The 18,652-nt window shown below is 46.0% G+C and overlaps 1 protein-coding gene across 4 annotated transcripts in view; it reads right to left on the reverse strand.

The window, feature by feature from the left end:
• Positions 1 to 18,652, reverse strand: part of WDR26 (WD repeat domain 26) — a 702,982-nt gene that overhangs the window by 529,233 nt on the left and 155,097 nt on the right. For all 4 annotated transcript variants that reach the window (XM_086927969.1, XM_086927971.1, XM_086927970.1 and 1 more), the window contains exon 6: positions 6,020 to 6,176. In XM_086927969.1, coding sequence (XP_086784095.1) covers positions 6,020 to 6,176 — 157 coding nt within the window. The remainder of the gene's footprint in view (positions 1 to 6,019; positions 6,177 to 18,652) is intronic.

Raw genomic sequence — 18,652 nt, forward strand, 5'->3', positions numbered from 1 at the left:
TACCATGTTATTACCATGTTATTACCATGTTACCATGTTATTTACCTGATCATATATGGATTGGTTTTATGTTTGTTTTTATCATCCATGTTATTACCATGTCACTGACTATTATACTGTTCCCATTATCTCTGTTTACTCCTATTGCCCCTCCCTGTCTTTGTGAAGCGCTCTGATATCTGTAAGGATCCTGTTCGCGCTATATAAAACTTTGAATAAATAAATAAATAGATAAAATCTAGTGTGGCGAGGAAGTCTCCCTGACTGAGTAACGGTAGAACCTGCTGTAAGGTGAGCATATGAAAATGCTCTGACAGAATGTATCCGTTTAGAGGCAGTAGGTCCAGTATGGGTCTGAGAGACCCGTCCTTTTTGGGGATTAAGAAATACAGAGAGTACACCCCTGAGCATTGGTCTTCTACAGGCACGAGCTCTATGGCTCCTTTTTGCAGCATGCTGACGACCTCCTGCTGCAATAAGTGTAAGTGCTCTGCGGACATAGGACCGTGTCTTGGTGGTATGTTGGGTGGAGTGGATGTCAGCTCTAGACAGTACCCGTACTGGACAATGTCTCTCACCCACCTGTCTGTGGTGATGGATTTCCAGACCTGCAGGAACTGTTGCAGTCTCCCCCGACCGGTGTTATATGGTCGGGGGGCAGTGACAGGGCGTCACTGTTTGTTATTGGAAGAGGATCTGGAATTGTTGTTTCCTCTTCCTCTGCCCTTGATGTTGTTTCCACGATATCCACCCCTGTTGTGTTTATTGTAGGTGGTTTGTGTACCTCTTTATTATACTGTGCCTTTTGGCCTCTTGAAGGTCCTCTATTATTGGAGCGACGAAAGGAGCCACCCCAAAACTGCTGTGACTGTAGAGCCCCCATAGACTTTACAGTCATGGTGTCTTTTTTAATCTTTTCAAGGGTGGTGTCAACCTCAGGTCCAAATAAGTAGTCCGGGTTAACTGGCTGATTGAGGATAGTAGTTTGTATTTCTGGTTTGAATCCCGAGATTCTTAACCAGGCATGTCTACTTAACAGGACGCTAGTGTTAATGGCTCTGGCTGCAGTGTCAGCTGCGTCTAGCGCGCACTTGATGGAAGCATTGGTTCTAAGCTTTCCTTCTTGGATTAGTAGCTCTGCTCCCTCCTTATACTGATCTGGTAGGTGTTGCAACAGTGTCTCAAGGGTATCATAATGGGCCCTGTCATATCTTGCCAAGAGTGCCTGAGTGTTGGCAATGCGCCAGATGTTAGCTGCCTGCGCTGCCACCCTTTTCCCCGAAGTTTCCAGTACTTTCGACTCCTTGTCAGGAGGAGGAGCATCACCTGTAGTCTGGGAGTTTGCGCTCTTACGTGCATTAGAAACAACTAATGGGTCCAATGGCAACTGTCCTCTTATATAAGTAGGGTCCACAGGTGCCGGTTTATATTTCTTTTCAATTCTAGGGTTTAATACCCTTGCCCTGGTGGTTTCCATAAAAATGTCATCCGCATGCTTAAGGACCCCTCTTAGCATGGGCAGAGTCTTGACGGTTCTTTCCGAAGTGGAAAAGGTGTCAACCAGAAAATCTTCCTCAATAGGGTCAGCATGCAGTTGCACATCATGGTTACCCGCCGCTCTTTCAATAAGGGCGTTAAAGGCAGTAGTGTCCTCCATAGGAGATGTTTTTGCATTGAATGTATGTGTGTCAGGGGCATTCTGTGGATCCCCTGTGTCAGCTGGATCTGCCCATGGTTGGTTCTGATCGTTGGGATCAGTGTCCACTTGATAAGAGGCATCCTCATTATAGTCATCCCCTGCATCCACATCTGAATATGTGGGTGAAAAAGACTGAGGTTCTTGTCCATAGGATTGCAGAGGTTCCACAAGAGCTGGTGATGTGGTTGAATCCCTCTTCTTTTTTAATGGAATCTTATAAGACTCCATGGGTGTTTCTGGTATTAATTTCCTCTTATAAATAGACAGTCTACCAGTGTCCGAGTCGATGAACTGCCTTGACTTTGTTCTTCAGGCTCTTCTGTAGCCCCTAGTCCCATCGACACTCCTTTAATGGCTCCGATACCCTTTTTCGGGTCGAACATCTTCGGTCGCACCATCGGTGGCAACCCGAATTTGATTGGTGTCGATGCGGTCTGAATTTTTCCGACCAACTTCGGGGTTGGGGCCTTCTTCAGTCCGACCGCCGTAGCCTTTTCTTTGATGCGTTGAAGTGACTCCGACACCTGTTTGGATACGAATGGGGTCGGCTGTGTCGACTCGACAGGTTCCTTTGAGCCAGTCTTCGTCTTGGTCTCGGGCCTTGTCAGAGGATCGACCCCCTCTCTCGGTTCGAGCCTCTTGTCTGTTGAGACTCCCTTTGGCGCCGACTTAGTCGGTTCGACAGCCTTGACCTTGGTCTTCGGTGCCCCAACCTTCGGCTCGATGACATTTTTTAACTTCTCGGTATCGATGGCCTTCTTCTGTTTCTTCGGCTCAGAGGGGTTTGAGGCCTTGGAACCAACCAGAGTCAGCTGCACTTTTGGTTTCGTTTTTGGTAGTGATGCTTTCGGTTTCTTTGGATCGACCGATGGCAGTTCCGATACCGATGGCTCTTTATATATGTTCGTAGCCGGGCCTTCATGCGGGGCTGTAGAACGAGTCGATAGATCTCGGGTAAGGCCTTGTGGCGATCCCTCGACCTGAGCCTTATCGAGTGCTTCATCGTCGGCCCCCGTATCGACGGTTGGGCCTAGCTCCTCACCTGAGCTATCTTCTATGGCCCCAAGGGCATCTGCGTCGTCTCCTACCTCGTAGACAACGTTTTCTTCTTCTTCCAATATCTTTTCATCTTCGGCGTCATACTCAGTCATGCTCCGAAACAGGATCCGAGTGTTCTTCCCGATCCTCCAGATCAATGACCTCTTCGTCTTCGGTCCCGAAGATGTTTTCTGGATTAGGCGCTGATCTCTGACTCTAATCGAGCTGCGCATCGAATCCGAAGAGTTTTCTTCGACCTGAACCGGGCACAGGCCATACAGTTGGCTTCGTTGTGATCCGGAGACAGGCACTTGTTGCACACCGGTTGGACATCGATGAGCGGGTATTTTGCATTGCAAAGTGGACACCTCTTGAATGGGCTTCTTTCCATCGTAGATCGAAGATCGGGTCGAGTGTGGAAAAAAAAAACGTCTGATTCCTCGATGTCATCTCGAAGCAAACTTATCGGTACCGAACGAAACTATACAGACGCTGTCGAAAGCCTTTTGGCTTTGTAGAAAGTTTTCCTAACTTGAGCTAAGATAGTAACATCCGAACCCAATGGCGGAAAAAAAAACAATCTGAGGATGGAGGGGATGCCCATGCGCACTGTAATCCAGGGGAGGAGTCACCTATCTCGTGATACTTCAAAGACTCTTCCAGGACAACAATGTGCAATCATCCGGACCCAACACTAGGCGGCGATCTATGCACAGATATGAATTCAGCAGCCCACATGCCTCGAACATATACACTTAAATACCACCGAAAATATACTGTTGAACTACGGAACGGCGGTGCACACATTGGAAAAGCAAGTGGACAGGTGGCTACGACTTCCACTTTAGATTTCTGGGCGATTTTGTTCTGATTAAAATGATTATCCTGCCTAAATTCTTGCCTAACCCATCCAGTTACTAAATCGATTCTTTAAACAAATATACACCCATCTTATCCGACTGACTTAGGGAGGCAAACGACCCAGGGTCCGCTGGGAAGTTAGGACACTTCCATATCATAGAGAAGGTTTTGGAGTCCCCAATCTTTAGCTGTACCAGTTGATCGCTTAGTGCAGTTCTGCTCACTCCTGGTTCCACCCAGATACCAGGATTCATTATTTACGTCCTGAGGCAGATTTGGTCCTGCCGGACACATTAAATACAGTACTGCCCCTGGGTTACCCACGTGACCCTATAGACATTCAGACAGTCTCCACGACCAGCTGGGCCTAGAAGAAACTGGTCAGAATGCTGGATTCACCGGTACTACATTCTCCCGAGTTACCTATTTCGAATAGACGCTGGATTCCTATTACTGGGGAAAGAATAGAGAAAGAAAGAGAAAGCGCGAGCGAGAGCGCGAGAGAAAGCACGAGCGCAAGAGAGCGCGAGAGAAAGCGCGAGCGCAAGAGAGCGCGAGAGAAAGCGCGAGAGCGAGCGAGAGAACGATGTGTTACATGCAAAGGAAGTGGCACACCCGGGTCAAAAACGTCAAGGTTATCAGTTGCTGCTGGCTCCTTTGACTCCAAGCCATGCAGAAAAAAACGATACTATTACTGCAGTATCATCTGCAGAAATGGGATGCAAGAATGGCAAGCGCCATAGAGACTGAGCTTTGGAGTTGCTTAGTCTGGAAGTCCACTCACCTCCAGTACACAGATCGGCTGTGATGGGGAAGTGGCTGAGGATGAAAGACAGCATATTGTTTGATGTACAATTTGACTGAATACATTCATCTTTCAGAAAAATCCTGTGCCAATGGTTTGAAAAGAAAAAAGTGGGCACCAGACATATCAGCGGATTGAAAACTATAAATCTAATCTAAAGTCCGCGAGCTGCAAGTTCTCTTGAAGTTCCCAAAATGGGAATGCTTCAAAACAAAGGCCCTGGCACAGGATCCAATATCCATACACCTATCTAAGAATAGAGGTTATGAGTTACTAACCTGAGCTGCATGTTGCTGCTTCAAGCATTAGAACGGTAGTTAGAGCAACAACCAATAATCTTCAGTTTCAATGTATGACGGTCAATTCTACATAAGTCATAATTGCTCTTTTTGACTATGGAGGCCCAAAGCTTGGTTTGTACCTCCACAAGTTAGCTGTTGTACTTTACAGTGAGTCCAAGGAACAAAGTAGGTTTCTGAAGTCTAGCCTGCTGTAGTGAGTTACAGAAGGGACGTACATTTACTGGCATAAACTGGTGACAGAAATAACCACATATATGTTCCTAAAACTAAATAGTCAGGCCCGACGGGACTGTCAGTTGCAAAGACCAATTTGGAAAATGCACTTATAGTATAATTATTATTATTATTTGGAATCTTGTATAGCGCCCGGTTACCCTCGGGCATCCCAGTGCTCGTTCATGACTCAAGGGTGTGGAGTTAAGAAGACAGCATTAAGCGGGGAACAGGTGGGTCTTGAGTAGCTTTCGGAACCGAATAGTACCAGTCTCTATCCTTAGATTCAAAGGCAGCGCATTCCATAACTTGGCTGCGTTCACCGAGAATCTTCTACCACCCATCAGGGCTCTTTTCACTCTGGCCACTTGTAACAAAAATTTGTGGTCAGAGCGTAGGGCTCTAGTAGCCTTGTAAAGGAGCACCATATTACCCAAGATGGGAGGACCCTTCCCCCCGCAGGATTTTATGAGCCGTACAGAGATTTAAATGTTATCCTCTCCCGCACCGGAAGCCAATACAACGCTCTCAATGCCTGTTTTGCTGACTGTCTCCTTGTAATATTCATCAGCAGCCTTGCTGCTGCGTTCAGCACTTGTTGGAGTTTATTGAGCGTTGCTTCTAGAGCGCCCAAAAAAAGCGCATTGCTATAATCCAACCTCGAGACAATCAGCCCCTGGATAAGAGGTTTCCTAGAGGTCGGAGGGAGAAGGGGTAAGATCTTATGGGCTGATCGGAGCAGAGCAAAACAGAGCAAAATAGAGCAAAACAGAGCAAAACAAACACAGAGGAACAGACAAGAGGGGAAAAAATAAATATGATGAAAAATTAACAGGAACAGGAAAAAATATGAAGAATTTGCATCAATGGTTCCAGTCCTTAGTGACCACAGAAAAAATGAAAACAGTGAATGTGAGATGGGAAAGGACATGCCTGAACAGCTTCCGATCATAACAGCCAGTATGTATTGCCCAAATATTACACTGCATTCATATTTAGATAGCGCTTATATAGAGGATATGGACATAGTAGGGATACAAATTCTTCCCTACAATTCATGAGTAAAACAGAAAAACAATATTTATTAAAGTTCGTACTCACCGACTACAAACATGGTCTATAAGAAGAGACACAGAGTCTAGATTATTGTCCAGCTTTGTATTGTGGTATAGGCATCTGTCTCGTTGGAGCTCCACTGCTTGTCGCAAAAGAGTTTGTAAGCGTCTGGGAGGAAGCATCACAGAGGGTGGCAAATATGCTGTAAAAAAAAAAAAATGGGAAAAGATTTAGAAATACACGAAAAAGGTTTTCAAATTGCACATTTATTAGTTTGATCTCTTGCTCTTCCTGCTGTTCTCCTCAAAAGATGCTCCTCATAGAGCCACTCGAAAACCGTATACAAATAAATAATATTAACCCCTTGCATGCTTGTGACGGAACCGTTCCGTAACAAGCCGCGGGTGATCTGTGCTTGTGATGGAACGGTTCCGTCACGGCCCGCTCGGCGCGCCTGCGCGGCGAGTTCGATTGAGTGGGCGCGTTCGTGACGGAACCGTTCCGTCACAAGCACAGCTCACCCACGAGCCGTGACGGAGCGATTCCGTCACAAGCACGTGACCGCCGCCTGGCCGCCCTACCCCCTTAGCTCTGCGGCGGAATAGCCGCCGCAGCGAAGGGGTTAAGAAGGAATATATTACGCACCCTGTAAGCATCGGTTTGTAGCTTGTAGTGCTTAGATTTGCATGCTCTGCATACTCCTGCCACCTAGTGTTGATGAAGTTGTGTTGATATGGCAAGGGAATACCATCCTGTAGACTGTCATATGGAATTGTTCAGAGAAGATATCTGTTGAGGGGCCTGAGGTCAAGGGTAAAATTGAGAAAGCCTTCTTTTTTGGGAATTAAACAAGTACAGGGAGAAAATTTGCCCTGGTGTTGGGAGGGCACTGGTTCTATGGTCCCTTTGAGCAGAAGTGCATGCACCTCTTCTTGAAGGAGATGTTCTGCGCTTCAGGTGTGAGCATGGGGTGGAAGGTTTAGCTGGGTGGAAAAGCACTATAGACAATATATGTGTTAGACTATACTTGGAACCCAGTGGTCTGAGATGACATCTTTCCGAACAAGAGAGAAACTTCTGTATCCTTCCCCGACAGTAGTGATTGCAGGGAATGTGTGGCAAGTCAATATTTTGAAGTGGAGGCACCTTTAGTGGGAGTGCCTCTACATTGGTCTATGTTAGAGTTAACCCTGTGTGAACCATGAATGTATCCCCTGCCCGTTCATTGGTGTTAAGATTGTGGCAGCTGTTGGTATGATTGCAGCTGTTTTGGGGGAAGTTGTTCTTGCTACACACTTATACTCTTGCCTATCAAATTAGCCCCTTGTGGATGGGTTTGGAGGGTTCCTATGCTTTTACCAATTTTAGTATATTTTAAAAATTTTCTCCAGCATTTTGGACTGCTTGTGGACCAAAGAGGTGCTCTCCATCAAAGGGCCAACAGCTAGAGATACGGAGCCAAAAAAAGACTGTTGAATTGCCAGGATGTTAACCTTCCTAGCTTCTGTTTCAGTAGCATTCAAAGCACACCGTACGGTGACATTGGAAATGATCTTACCCTCCAATAAGTTACCTACCTCCTTTTTCTGATTTGCCTTGGGCGGTGCTGCAGCCGACTCTCCATCTCCTCCCACTGCAGCATCAATTCTCTAGCTATTCTTTTCCGGCTGGGGAACATCTCCTGTGGTTAGCGCGGAGGCCTGTATATAGGTGGTATGCAACAGTCTGGAGGAGTGTATACCCTGCGAAAATAGGTTCTGAGGGAGAAGGCTTGTATTGTGTTCACTACTCTGGGTGTAACCACCCATGTCCTGATTGGTTCCTTAAAGAGGTCTGGAGTGGTCTCGAGCATCCCCTTTATTATTTTATGGACCCAATCTATTTATTAAAAAGAGAGTCAGAATAAAGGAACACCGCTTTCCGCCTACAACCACTGGCCGGCAGCGCTTACTTCACTTGTGATTACACAGCTGTACGCCTACAACCTTGAGGCCGGCAGCGTGATTGGTATTATTTCTTATTATTATCTGCACTGAATAGAAAAGACAAAACATTAATTAACCCCCCCCCCCTTTTCTTGGGATCTAAGTAACAGAGAGGGTACTTGGATGCCTCAGTTCGGCCGCGTAGTAAGTTATGTAGCGCCCTGAGGCAGCAGGCTAAGCGTTTGTAAGAATTTGGGGCATGTAAGCTCCCTCAGCTCCTCAGAGAGCAAATGTAGAAAAGGGGTTCACAACACGGCGCATGACTCTCCCTTGTGGTCGGAAACCAAAGACAAACGTTCCATGGCCAGTAACAGCCATAATTTCTGCAGCCAGGCACTAATTCCAAGAATAGTCTGTGTCCCCCAATGTGCCAGAATCACATGTCGAGCTGACAATAGGGCCAACACAATCGGTATGCCCCTCAATGAATGGAAGGGACAGGTCACAGGATTTGATAGTCCCAGAATAGTGTAAGCTGGAAATCTATAGAGGGATGTGTCAAAAGCCTAGTCTATATTGTCTAGCATCTCCACCCAGTAGCGCTGCAATTTGGGACAATGCCATACTAAATGTACTAGCGACCCAGGCATCTTGCATCCCCGCCAACATAGTTGGATTTACCTTTAGCCCAGCCGTGTATTCGTGCTGGCGTAGATTACCAACATGATACCACCTTGTAAGCGGATTCCGTACCTGCCGTGTTATGTGCTGTATGGTATGCCCGAGAGTGTATATCAGAGTGTGTCCTTTCCAATTCTGCCTCCCACTTTAACTGCCCTTTCGTTCGCCTCCCCGTGTTGCCTGGAGAAAGCATGGAATATAATTCAGAAATGAGTTGCCAATCTCCTGTCTTGCATACTAACCACTTCCCAAACACCATTAGCGGCCGTGATGCCCCTTCATGGCAGGAGTGGTAGAGGAACTCGTGAGATGGGCAGAGTTCATAGTCCCGGCTCAGCTGTCAATCTTTTTGTGTAAATGTAAATGTATGTATGTAAATGTATAGGCATTTATATAGCGCACTTCTTACCCGTAGGGTCCCACGGCGCTTTGACCGCTGCGAAACCCTTCCTGGCTTCCCTGAGAGATGGTCCCTTAATGGGTATCTCCAGGGTGAGACCAGGCATCCCCGGCTCTCTGGTGGGGCCGTTAGTGAAGATGAGGCAAGCTAATGCCCAGAGTTGCCGAGTGTGATCGCTGATCAGAGTGGGCACCGAGGCGAGAGAATTATCGAGTCCGCTGACCCTGGTCCAGAAACCTGCCGCGCCGGGAATCGAACCCTGGTCCCGGGCCGTCCTCTGCTCTCGGGTCTGCCGCCTCTAACCAGTGAGCCACACTACTTCACCTGTGTCAAATAGGGGGCCAATCCTCTTGCAATACATCTCCCTCCATCTTTGGAAAACTGTTGCGCCCTGGGGGGAAACGCCGGATTGTCTACAATCTGAGTCATTGGTGATGGAAAGGTGGTCCAGCCCCTCTTGACCGCCACATCATCCCAGACCTTCATAGTGTAGGATATCACTGGGGAAGAATATAGACACCATGCCCTGTGTTTGCAAGGTAGCCAGAGCTCCTGCCATATGTTTACCCCTGCAACATACCGGTCCATGAAGTTCCAGCATTTTTTTAGAGAGGGGTTCCATTCAACCATGTACCGAAGGCACGATGCCTGGAAATATCGAGCGATCATAGGAAGCCCAGCCCCACCTCCCTAACCCCCCCCCCCCCTTACTCACTCCTAGGTAGCGTCATTTGGGTCAGAGCTACACATGTTTTTTCCCTCCCTACACAAATTTATTGATTAGGGTCTGCAGTTGACTCGGTGCTTTTGGTGGTGGCGCCATGGGAATAGTTTGAAAAATGTAAAAAATGCACGGCAGGATTGTCATTTTAACAGAGTCAATTCTCCCAAATCATGCCACACGAAGTCGAGTCCAGCGGTCTAGAGCTCTTGTGGTTTGGTCAAGGAGGGTCACATAATTTAGGGTTACAGTTCTTGAGATAGTTGGGGCCAACTTAATTCCCAGATATTAGATATCTTGTTGCGTCCATGGAAATGAAAACTGGATGCTATCCACTATAGCAGTTGGGAATCGGTAGGTTTAGTATTTGCGCCCGTGGCGTCTCCAAGTCTATTTAGTTCAGCGATTAGTGCGGACAGGGTGGTCTGGGGCTTGGTAAGCGACAGAATGACATCATCAGCATATAAACTGACCTTATGAATGTCATTCCCAAACTTAATCACCTCCATCTGATGGTCATCCCTCAGGCGTTGTGCAAAAGGCTCCATATACAGAGCAAGTAAAGGGGGTATAGAGGGCATCCCTGCCTTGTCCCAAGAGTGATAGGGAATGTGGCGGCAGTAGTCCCATTCACACAGAAAAAGGACCTAGGCGCTCAGTATATGCAGTTGATCCACTCTATAAACTTTTCGCCAAACCCAAAGTACTGTAAAGTGTCAGATAGGCAGGCCCAGCTCACCCTATTGAATGCCTTCTCGGCGTCTATCGATGAGAACAGAGCTTGTTTGCGTGATCTATGAACACGGTCCATAAAGTGGAAGAGGAGTTTGGTATTATTCCTCCCACTTGTCTGGTAGGGATGAAACCGGCCTGAACGGGGTCGATCAGACCTGCCTTCAATAGGTTTAGACGGGCTGCCAGGATACTGGCAAATATTTTTGCATCAATGTTTAGTAATGAAATGGGTCTGTATGACCCACACTCAGTAAGATCTTTGGATGGCTTTAGGAGGTCACTGAGCCAGTCCCTAGAAATCTATTGAAGAGTTTAGCTCTTGACAAAAAGCCTTGTAAAACAAGGCAGAAAAGTCATCAGGTCCTGGCGCCTTCCCCACTTTTAGGAGGGAGATTGCAGAGATTACTTCTTCTATTCGTATTGGTTGTTCTAATTGCTCTTCTGCCTTCTGGAGGGTGGAGAGTGCATAGTCCAAGTAGGAGCTATATCCTAGCACAGGAGGATATTGCCATGTATAACCCTTTCGATGCTGATGACGAGCTCAGCTCGTCATGATGCACGGTTGCGCTGTGCTGATGACGAGCTGAGCTCGTCATGAACAATGGGAAAATGAGTGCCTGCAGCACAGGAGGGGAAAACACCTAGCAGCCAAGGTGTTAAAGAGTATGATAGAGGGTTTGAAAAGTTTCCACTATCTGTGAGCCAGCAGTGACAGCCCCATAGGGTCGTTTAATCGCCACTATCGATGATGCCGCAGTTTAAGCCCGGAGCCTCTGCGCCAGGAGTTTGCCACATTTGTCACTACAGAGATAAAATGAATGTCGCAGTCTGAGGAGTGTGTATTCTGCTTTATCTAGGTCTAGACGTTTCAGTAGCAGCCTCTTTTTTGCCAACCCACGCCAGACTCTGAGCTCCTGTTCTCTTGTGTATTGCTTCCATCTACCACATCTCATGTTCTAGCTCTTGCTGCTTATCTCGACGGGCCTTATTCTCTGCAGCAGAGGTTGCAATGAATTCCCCTCATCACCAGATCAGCGCCTACCAGATAGAAGCCAGGGACGCCGTGCCCACATCATTGATCTACAGATATTCTATCAGCTTGGTTTTTATAGTAGCTTCAGTCAGTGGAGACTAACAGGCTTCCCCTCAAGCTCCACCTGTGTGGGTTTATTTGGCCTGGATTTGCGCAAATGTTAACCAAGATTAAAGCATGATCAGAGAGGGATCTAGGCTCTATGCCAGAGACCGCTAGACTGCGCATCAGTGACTTGGAGGCAAGAAAATGATCCAGCCGGGCGTATGATCTATGGACCGCAGAGTAATAAGTAATCTTTTACTCCAGGGTGGTGAGTGCGCCCCACATCAAGGAGGCTGTTATCTGTAAGCCAACCCAGTCCCCCTAAGGAGAAGGTTCCCGCTTGGACTGACCTCTGTCCTGACTGGTCCATACCGCATCCATCACCAGATTAAGATCTCCTCCCACCAGAACCACTGAGTGTGGAGACGCAAGTACTTCCATTAGGGCTTTAAGGGTAAATTATTCCTGCCACGTGTTGGGGGCATCTATGGAAGCTGTTGTGATATATATATATGAATTTTCCCAAAAGATTTTGATTGCCAATAGGCGCCCCTTCATGTCAGCTAATGTAGCCACTACCTTACCCGGGAGTGAGCCCTATTCAGAATTGCCACCCAATTTTTCTTGGCTGGGCCAGCGGACCAGAATTGTTGTGGGAAGAGCGGTGCTCGCATGTGCATAGTGTCCCTTGAGAAGAGTTGCGCCTCCTGTAATAGGCAGACGTCACCGCCTGAATTCTCTAAAAGGGAGAGGATTGCTGACCTTTTCACCAGGTTATTCAACCCTCTGGCATTGAGGCTTACCACCTTTAGAGCTCTACCCATATTGTGGGATTGGGATGAATGTGCAGAGTGATGAGAGATTCTCCCTCCCTGCCCCATCCAAACCATGCAAGGCCAACAGCAACGACAGTGAGCAAGTGTAAGGAACCATGCCCTAGAACAGAGAGCACAAAGTGACAAACGTAACCCATAGGGGACGTGGTACAGCGGTAGACAGTTAGGTCTTCATTTTTTGTTTCCACCAATTGGCAAGGTAGTGTCAATCATCGGGGGTCTTCACCGTGACATGGTTCCCCCCCAGGCTCCGCCTCAAGTGTTCCATCCTGGGAGCTGCTAAGAAAATATTTCAGAGGTAGATCGGGCTGTCTGGTGACCGGGACAGGGAGGTAATCACTGCCTCCCTTTCCTTGGTAATCGTTGCTGGGTCTGGCTTAATCTTAGAGGATGGCCTCCCAACCAGTTGCCAACGTGAGGGTTTCTGCGAGTTGTCACAAGGCCAGTCGTCCTGCCTTGTTTTTGAGGCGTCTGTCAGCCTTAACACCTCTCGAGCCTTCTTCAGGGGGCGAAGTTGCCTCAGTTTACCTTGGTACTTGAAGATGAATCGATAGGGATGACCCCAAGAGTTTGAGATTCCTTCCTCTCGGAGGTGGGTGGTGAGGACTCGGAATTATTTTCTTTTGACCAGGGTGGACGCTGGAAGAAAGTAGGAGCATGGCCTTGGAAGTTAATGGGTTGGGTTTCTCGTGCTTTGCAGATTATCTTCACCTTCAGCTGAAAATCCTGCACACACAAGAATGTTCAGTGGTGGAGCCCTGTTCCCCTTTGGCAAACCCACCCGATTCATCTGAATATCCGTAGGATTGTCGCCACCTAGGACATGTTGGAAAAGGGCAAGAACAAATGCACTACGATCATCTCCCTCCGCTTGCCAAGGAACTCCCCTGATCATACGTTGTTTCGCCGAGAGAGATTTTCGAGGTCGTCGGCATGCGCCTGTAAGTGTATGTGCTGCTCCTGGAGACAAATAAATTCCTGCTGCATCATGGTGATCTCCATGATCCTCTAAAGTCCCCTCGCATTCTCCCACCTCCTCTATTTCACGTCCGAGATCTTTCAGGTCAGTTGAGAGCTGGCCTTTCATTTCTTGGATATTCTCTTTAAGAGATGAGAACAGCTATGTCATAAAAGTCTTGGTTGCCGGGCCATCCGCACCTTCAGCTGCTTCCACCTACCTGGCCTTCTTCACCGTGTGTACTGCCTCTAAGGCCATTCGCTCCAGATTGCTATCAGCATCTCCCCTTTAATATTTTAAGGAACTGTGAGGAACATGCTGACTCTGAGAGTGTTTCAATGAGGAAGAATAGCTTTACGAGTAGAAGGTCACTGTATCCTTTAAGTGCTTCGGTTGCGACAGAATCTGTTGCAGTGTCCAGCATAGGCTACCTGCTCTAAAGTTAGGCTCATGTTTGAGTGTCTGCATGGAGGTCTTTTGGTCCTTGGAGATGAATGAAAGTTCCCCCTTCTCTCATCAATTTTCTCCTGCAGTCAAGAGAATGGTCTTTGAGAATCATCCGAGCTAGCAGTGACGGCGGTCTTGCTTCAGACTGTTTTTGACATGGACTGTCTTTTGGGGGCAGGGGGGGGGGGGGCAGAATAGACACATTTTTTGGGTCCGATTGGGTGGTCAACACTTTAGAGTCTTTCAGCTTTGATGGTTTCTTCAGCTCATCAGTTTCGGTAGGCCAATTAAGAACGAGACCTTTGGTTTATTCCCTCTTCGGGTCAGATGCCTTGCCTCTGTGCCACATGGAGCCGCTGGGGAGGCTCTTAATGCGGCACAGGTTTACATGCTGGGCTAGATGCCTCTACATGTGGCTGTTTGAAATTCATGGTGCCTGGGCTCAACCACTTTCACTTTTAGAAGTGTCCTGGTAGACATGGAGTGACATGTTCCTGCTAGAGTTCTTCTGGTTTGGAGGCATCGTATTAGATTAACTCAGGGCTGAGGTGGTGCACAGGGCATCCTTGGGATTTGTAGTCCTCTTGTTCCTTTTCCTTGGTTTGAAGGGGGGAGGTCTGCCTCAAAGATGTGGGGCATGGCATCTATGGATTGGTGCTGCACTGTGATGTGTATATGAAGTGCGTTCAATTGGAAATTGATAGCATCCCTGGGGGCACACTAATGAGGAGAAATTTCCTAAATCAATTCTTGAAAAATGTTCATAACGCTGAGTTGAAGATTGTGAAATCCAAATTTATTGCTTCATATTTATGATTTCATACTTGTGATTGCATTGATTCTTCATACAATAGTTCATTTTTTATCCATACATTGTTGTTTCTAGCTCCAATGCATTTCGGGCAACCGCCCTTCATCTGGGAGCATATCTACAAGAAACGACATAACTTATGTTTACTAATACGGTACCTCCTGTTTATGTGCATACAAACAATCAATTAATACAAAAACCAAACAGTCCCCAAAGTAGAAATGTGTGGTGAAAAAAAGTGAAAAAGTGCTCGGAAAACATGCAATATGGCGGGGTGTGTCGCTCTCGAGAACAAGAACGGGACTTACTGAATTTGACAACTCTAGGTTCTCAAAGCGCCAGATCTGAAATGTAAATAGAGGTGGTGAGCGTGATGTCGAAACCACTGGTATCAATGTTTGTAAAGATATCGTATCGATTATGGACTAGCTGGGCTCAAAGCAATACTCACGGGGGAAGTTTGAATGCAATAGCAAGGGGTCCGCTTAGGTTCGGGATTCCGCTGTCTCTATGCGGTTTTTTTCGGGAAGCTGTTTGGCGGTATAAAGAAAATCAGCTAGTCTAAATGGGAACAAAGTCACGTGAACAAGTCACGTAATCGGGGTAAATCAAGGATGTAGAAAGCAGACTACGGGATGGGTCGGGGATACCGGAGTGACGCAGGGTTGTGAATGTGAAAAAAATTAACCCGGTTTGTCGATCAGTGGATGGGGTAGTGAACAGGGTGCTGAGTGCGCAAATGTAACATAAATGTAGATAAACGTATATAGATATATAGATATACACACAGGTAAATAAAAATACATACAACACGATCAAGTTAATGTACAGAACTTGTGGTGCCCCGACTCGAGCTACTGAAAATCATGAACTGTCCTATGATAAAGATGAAAACTTCTTTACAGGTAACAAGAAAATTCTATGCGATTATTAAGTCCATGCGGCTTGATCGCATTAAGTTTGTAAATCCAATAATTCTCTCAACTGAGTAAATATTTACGGTCGTCTCTTTCTTCAACTTTTTGGACCACTTCTAGTACCATAAACTTAAGTTGAGAAATGTTGTGGTTCATCTCAATGAAATGGTTTGCCACTGAGGATTTAAGGTTCTTTGTCCTTCTGTTCGATTTGTGTTCATTGAGACAGATTTTTAATTTGCGCTCGGTTTTACCTATATATACACTTTACCACAAGGGCATTTCAATAGGTAGACAACATTAGTGGTGTCACAAGTGGCTGTAACATTCAGTATGATCTCTTGACCCCTCATTGGGTGCATCACCTTGTTTCCCGGGATTATGTTATTGCAATTAGTGCATGGTCTAGTACCTCGCCTTATGATGTCATATGTTTTTTTGTTGAAGAATTTCTCCCAAATTTTTCCCTCGTGTGTAAGCCAATAGAGGTTGGTGATCAAATATATCTTTAAAATCCAGTTCTAGTTTTAACATTGGCCAATGTTTCAATACAATGTTTTTGAACGTTGGACTGACGTTTGAAAACTTGGACACAATGACTGTCCGGTCACTTTGGTGTTTAATTGTGGGTTGTAACAGATCCAAACGATTAAGAGCATTGACCTGAATTCTGGCAGAGTTTATCAAGTGTTCCCTGTATCCTCTTTCACAAAATCTATCAGCCATTTCCTCAATGCGTACAGTTGCTTTATCGGGATCTGTGGTAATTATTTTCACTCTCAACAGAAGGAGACGACACCTAGGGAGCACCTACCTAACTAAGTAACCCACATGAACTGTTCATCCAACTGCTGTGCACTGGTCTATACTTCACAGATTGTTCATGCACTGTGATGTGTGCCAGACGTCAATCTCTATGCTGCCAAGGAGTCTTTTCATAGCAAAAAGCCAAGCAGAGGGCACATTCGGTGTATTTGTGATCTGGGGAAAAGCACAGATTACACACCCTTTGCGAGTCGGTTCAGGGGTATTTCACGTCACACAGAGGGCACATTTTAAACGGTGTACGTCCCATTACCCTTAATATCTCTCACTCTCTGAAGTCAATGTAATTAGAGGCAATGGAGCCCCAACAGGGTGTGGGTCCCAAGTCCGGAGTTAGAGGCCAGCTCTTGTCTTACAAAATCAGTGTTCGGCATTAACATAAAACCGAACACAGGTGTCGATTAAGTGCTTCTCTCAATGATGGGGGTCGCAGTTTTTACTATAGGGGCCCAAAACAAGAGCAACAAGTGTTTCGAGTTCCGGGAAACCCGTTGGTACGTGTCCAACTAACATGCACGTGCACATTTACATTCACTACTAAGGGATGAGTCACATATTACCTTGTGACTTGAAGAAACTTCAAACAAAAACACCTTCCAACAATAGATGGCAGGATAATGCAGAGCATGGGTATCTACAGCCACACATACTACGCACATACAATTATCAGTTCCGCCACTGCATAGATAGACAAAGGAAAGTACAGAAGTTACATGCAATATCTGCAAATATACAGTTACACAAATGAACTCTGAGTAAACTGGAAGAAATAAACTAAGGTCCTGGTCAAAGGCACACAACTGACTTAACTTAGTCCAGGTTGCTCCAAGCTGTGGACTCCCTTAAATACTTTGGCTTACACATTACAAAAGACACACGCAGGGGCATGAATATCATGCCTTTTATTCAACTTATAAAACGAGATTTGGAGAAGCGGAGCACTCGCCCTTTCTCAATAATGGACAGTGAGGCATGCACAGTTCCACTAAGCTTCTCCGTGGCTCTACATTCATCACTCAAATAGTTATGGGCCAGTGACATTTCAAGAGTATCCTTTAAAAATGCATGCAGCCATCATACGATGGGGGCTCGGGATACCAGACATTCAACAATACTAATAAAGTTTGGATGGTTGATTAACAAAATGATCGGACCGTTGGTTTAGAAATCCACCCCTTAAACTGCTGTATCTACATGATGCATCAATCCCCATCCACTGTCGACGATTACTAGAATAAACATCAACTGTTCAGTTCAGTTCATAATCTTTATTCGATTGTAAGTTTTACAATCATAAAAGTGCATTTTATGAGCACACAGTTAAAAAACATTATACACAATTCATTTTCAAATGGCAAATAATGACAGTAAACAGTACAATATATCAGACAATATGAGCATGGGCAATATAAAAATATAAATAACTAATCTTAAAAAGCACCTAAAAAATGTTTTGCAACGTGGTTAGCCATCCATGCTTTTCCTGAAGCAGATGGCTTTTTTAAAAAAATTACATACAAACAAAGTGCAATCACTGGTCAGTAGTTGTAGGTAATAAAGTGCGGGTTTAATTTGTGTGAAACTCATTTTTTTAAGGCACGGTTTAAGGTATAGTTTCCGTGGAGTAGAGTAATAAGGGCAAATAAAAAGGAAGTGTGCCAGGTCTTGAGGAGACTTTCCGTCGCAGCCACAAGCTGGCAACACTTCGCCCCGTTGAGCACCACTTGGGAATGCCAATAGGAGATGATAGAGGTCAAAGCGGAACCTTGTTAGCAAAAACCGTTCATAGCTGGACATAGGCCATGTCAGGTAAGGTTCTATTTGCAAGCATGTTTTTAACAATAGGTGTTTCCTAACACTGACCTTCTGTATCTCAACCTCTTCTCTGTTGGTGCATCTTAACAAAACTATGGCATTCTTGACCAGGCTCACATCAGATTTTGTGATTGTGTTTGGGGTATGAAACAAATCCTGTCGATTAATTGCGGTTAGGCTGTCCTTTATATACTTTACCCACGGTACCTTAAATCTCCCATCTAGCTGTAAAGCTTCTTTCAGTAGGGCATGTGTTAATGGGATATCATTGTTCAGCCAACATGTGACTGGGCTTACTGCTATTCTGTCGCCTAAATAGGGGACCCCCAGCTCCTCATGTACTGAGTAGTTCCCAGTACCCCTGGGCAGTCTCAGGATCTTTTTTAGGAAGTTATTTTCTGTGACCTCTAAGTCTTTGGTCTTACGATAGCCCCAGAGCTCACTCCCATAACAGGCAACAGCAATGCTTTTTGCCTGGTACAGTTTAAGCAATGCGGCCAACGGGCAATTGCCGATTTTTTTTGCAAAG

Source organism: Lissotriton vulgaris, chromosome 6, assembly GCF_964263255.1.
Source record: "Lissotriton vulgaris chromosome 6, aLisVul1.2, whole genome shotgun sequence".
Taxonomy (NCBI): domain Eukaryota; kingdom Metazoa; phylum Chordata; class Amphibia; order Caudata; family Salamandridae; genus Lissotriton; species Lissotriton vulgaris.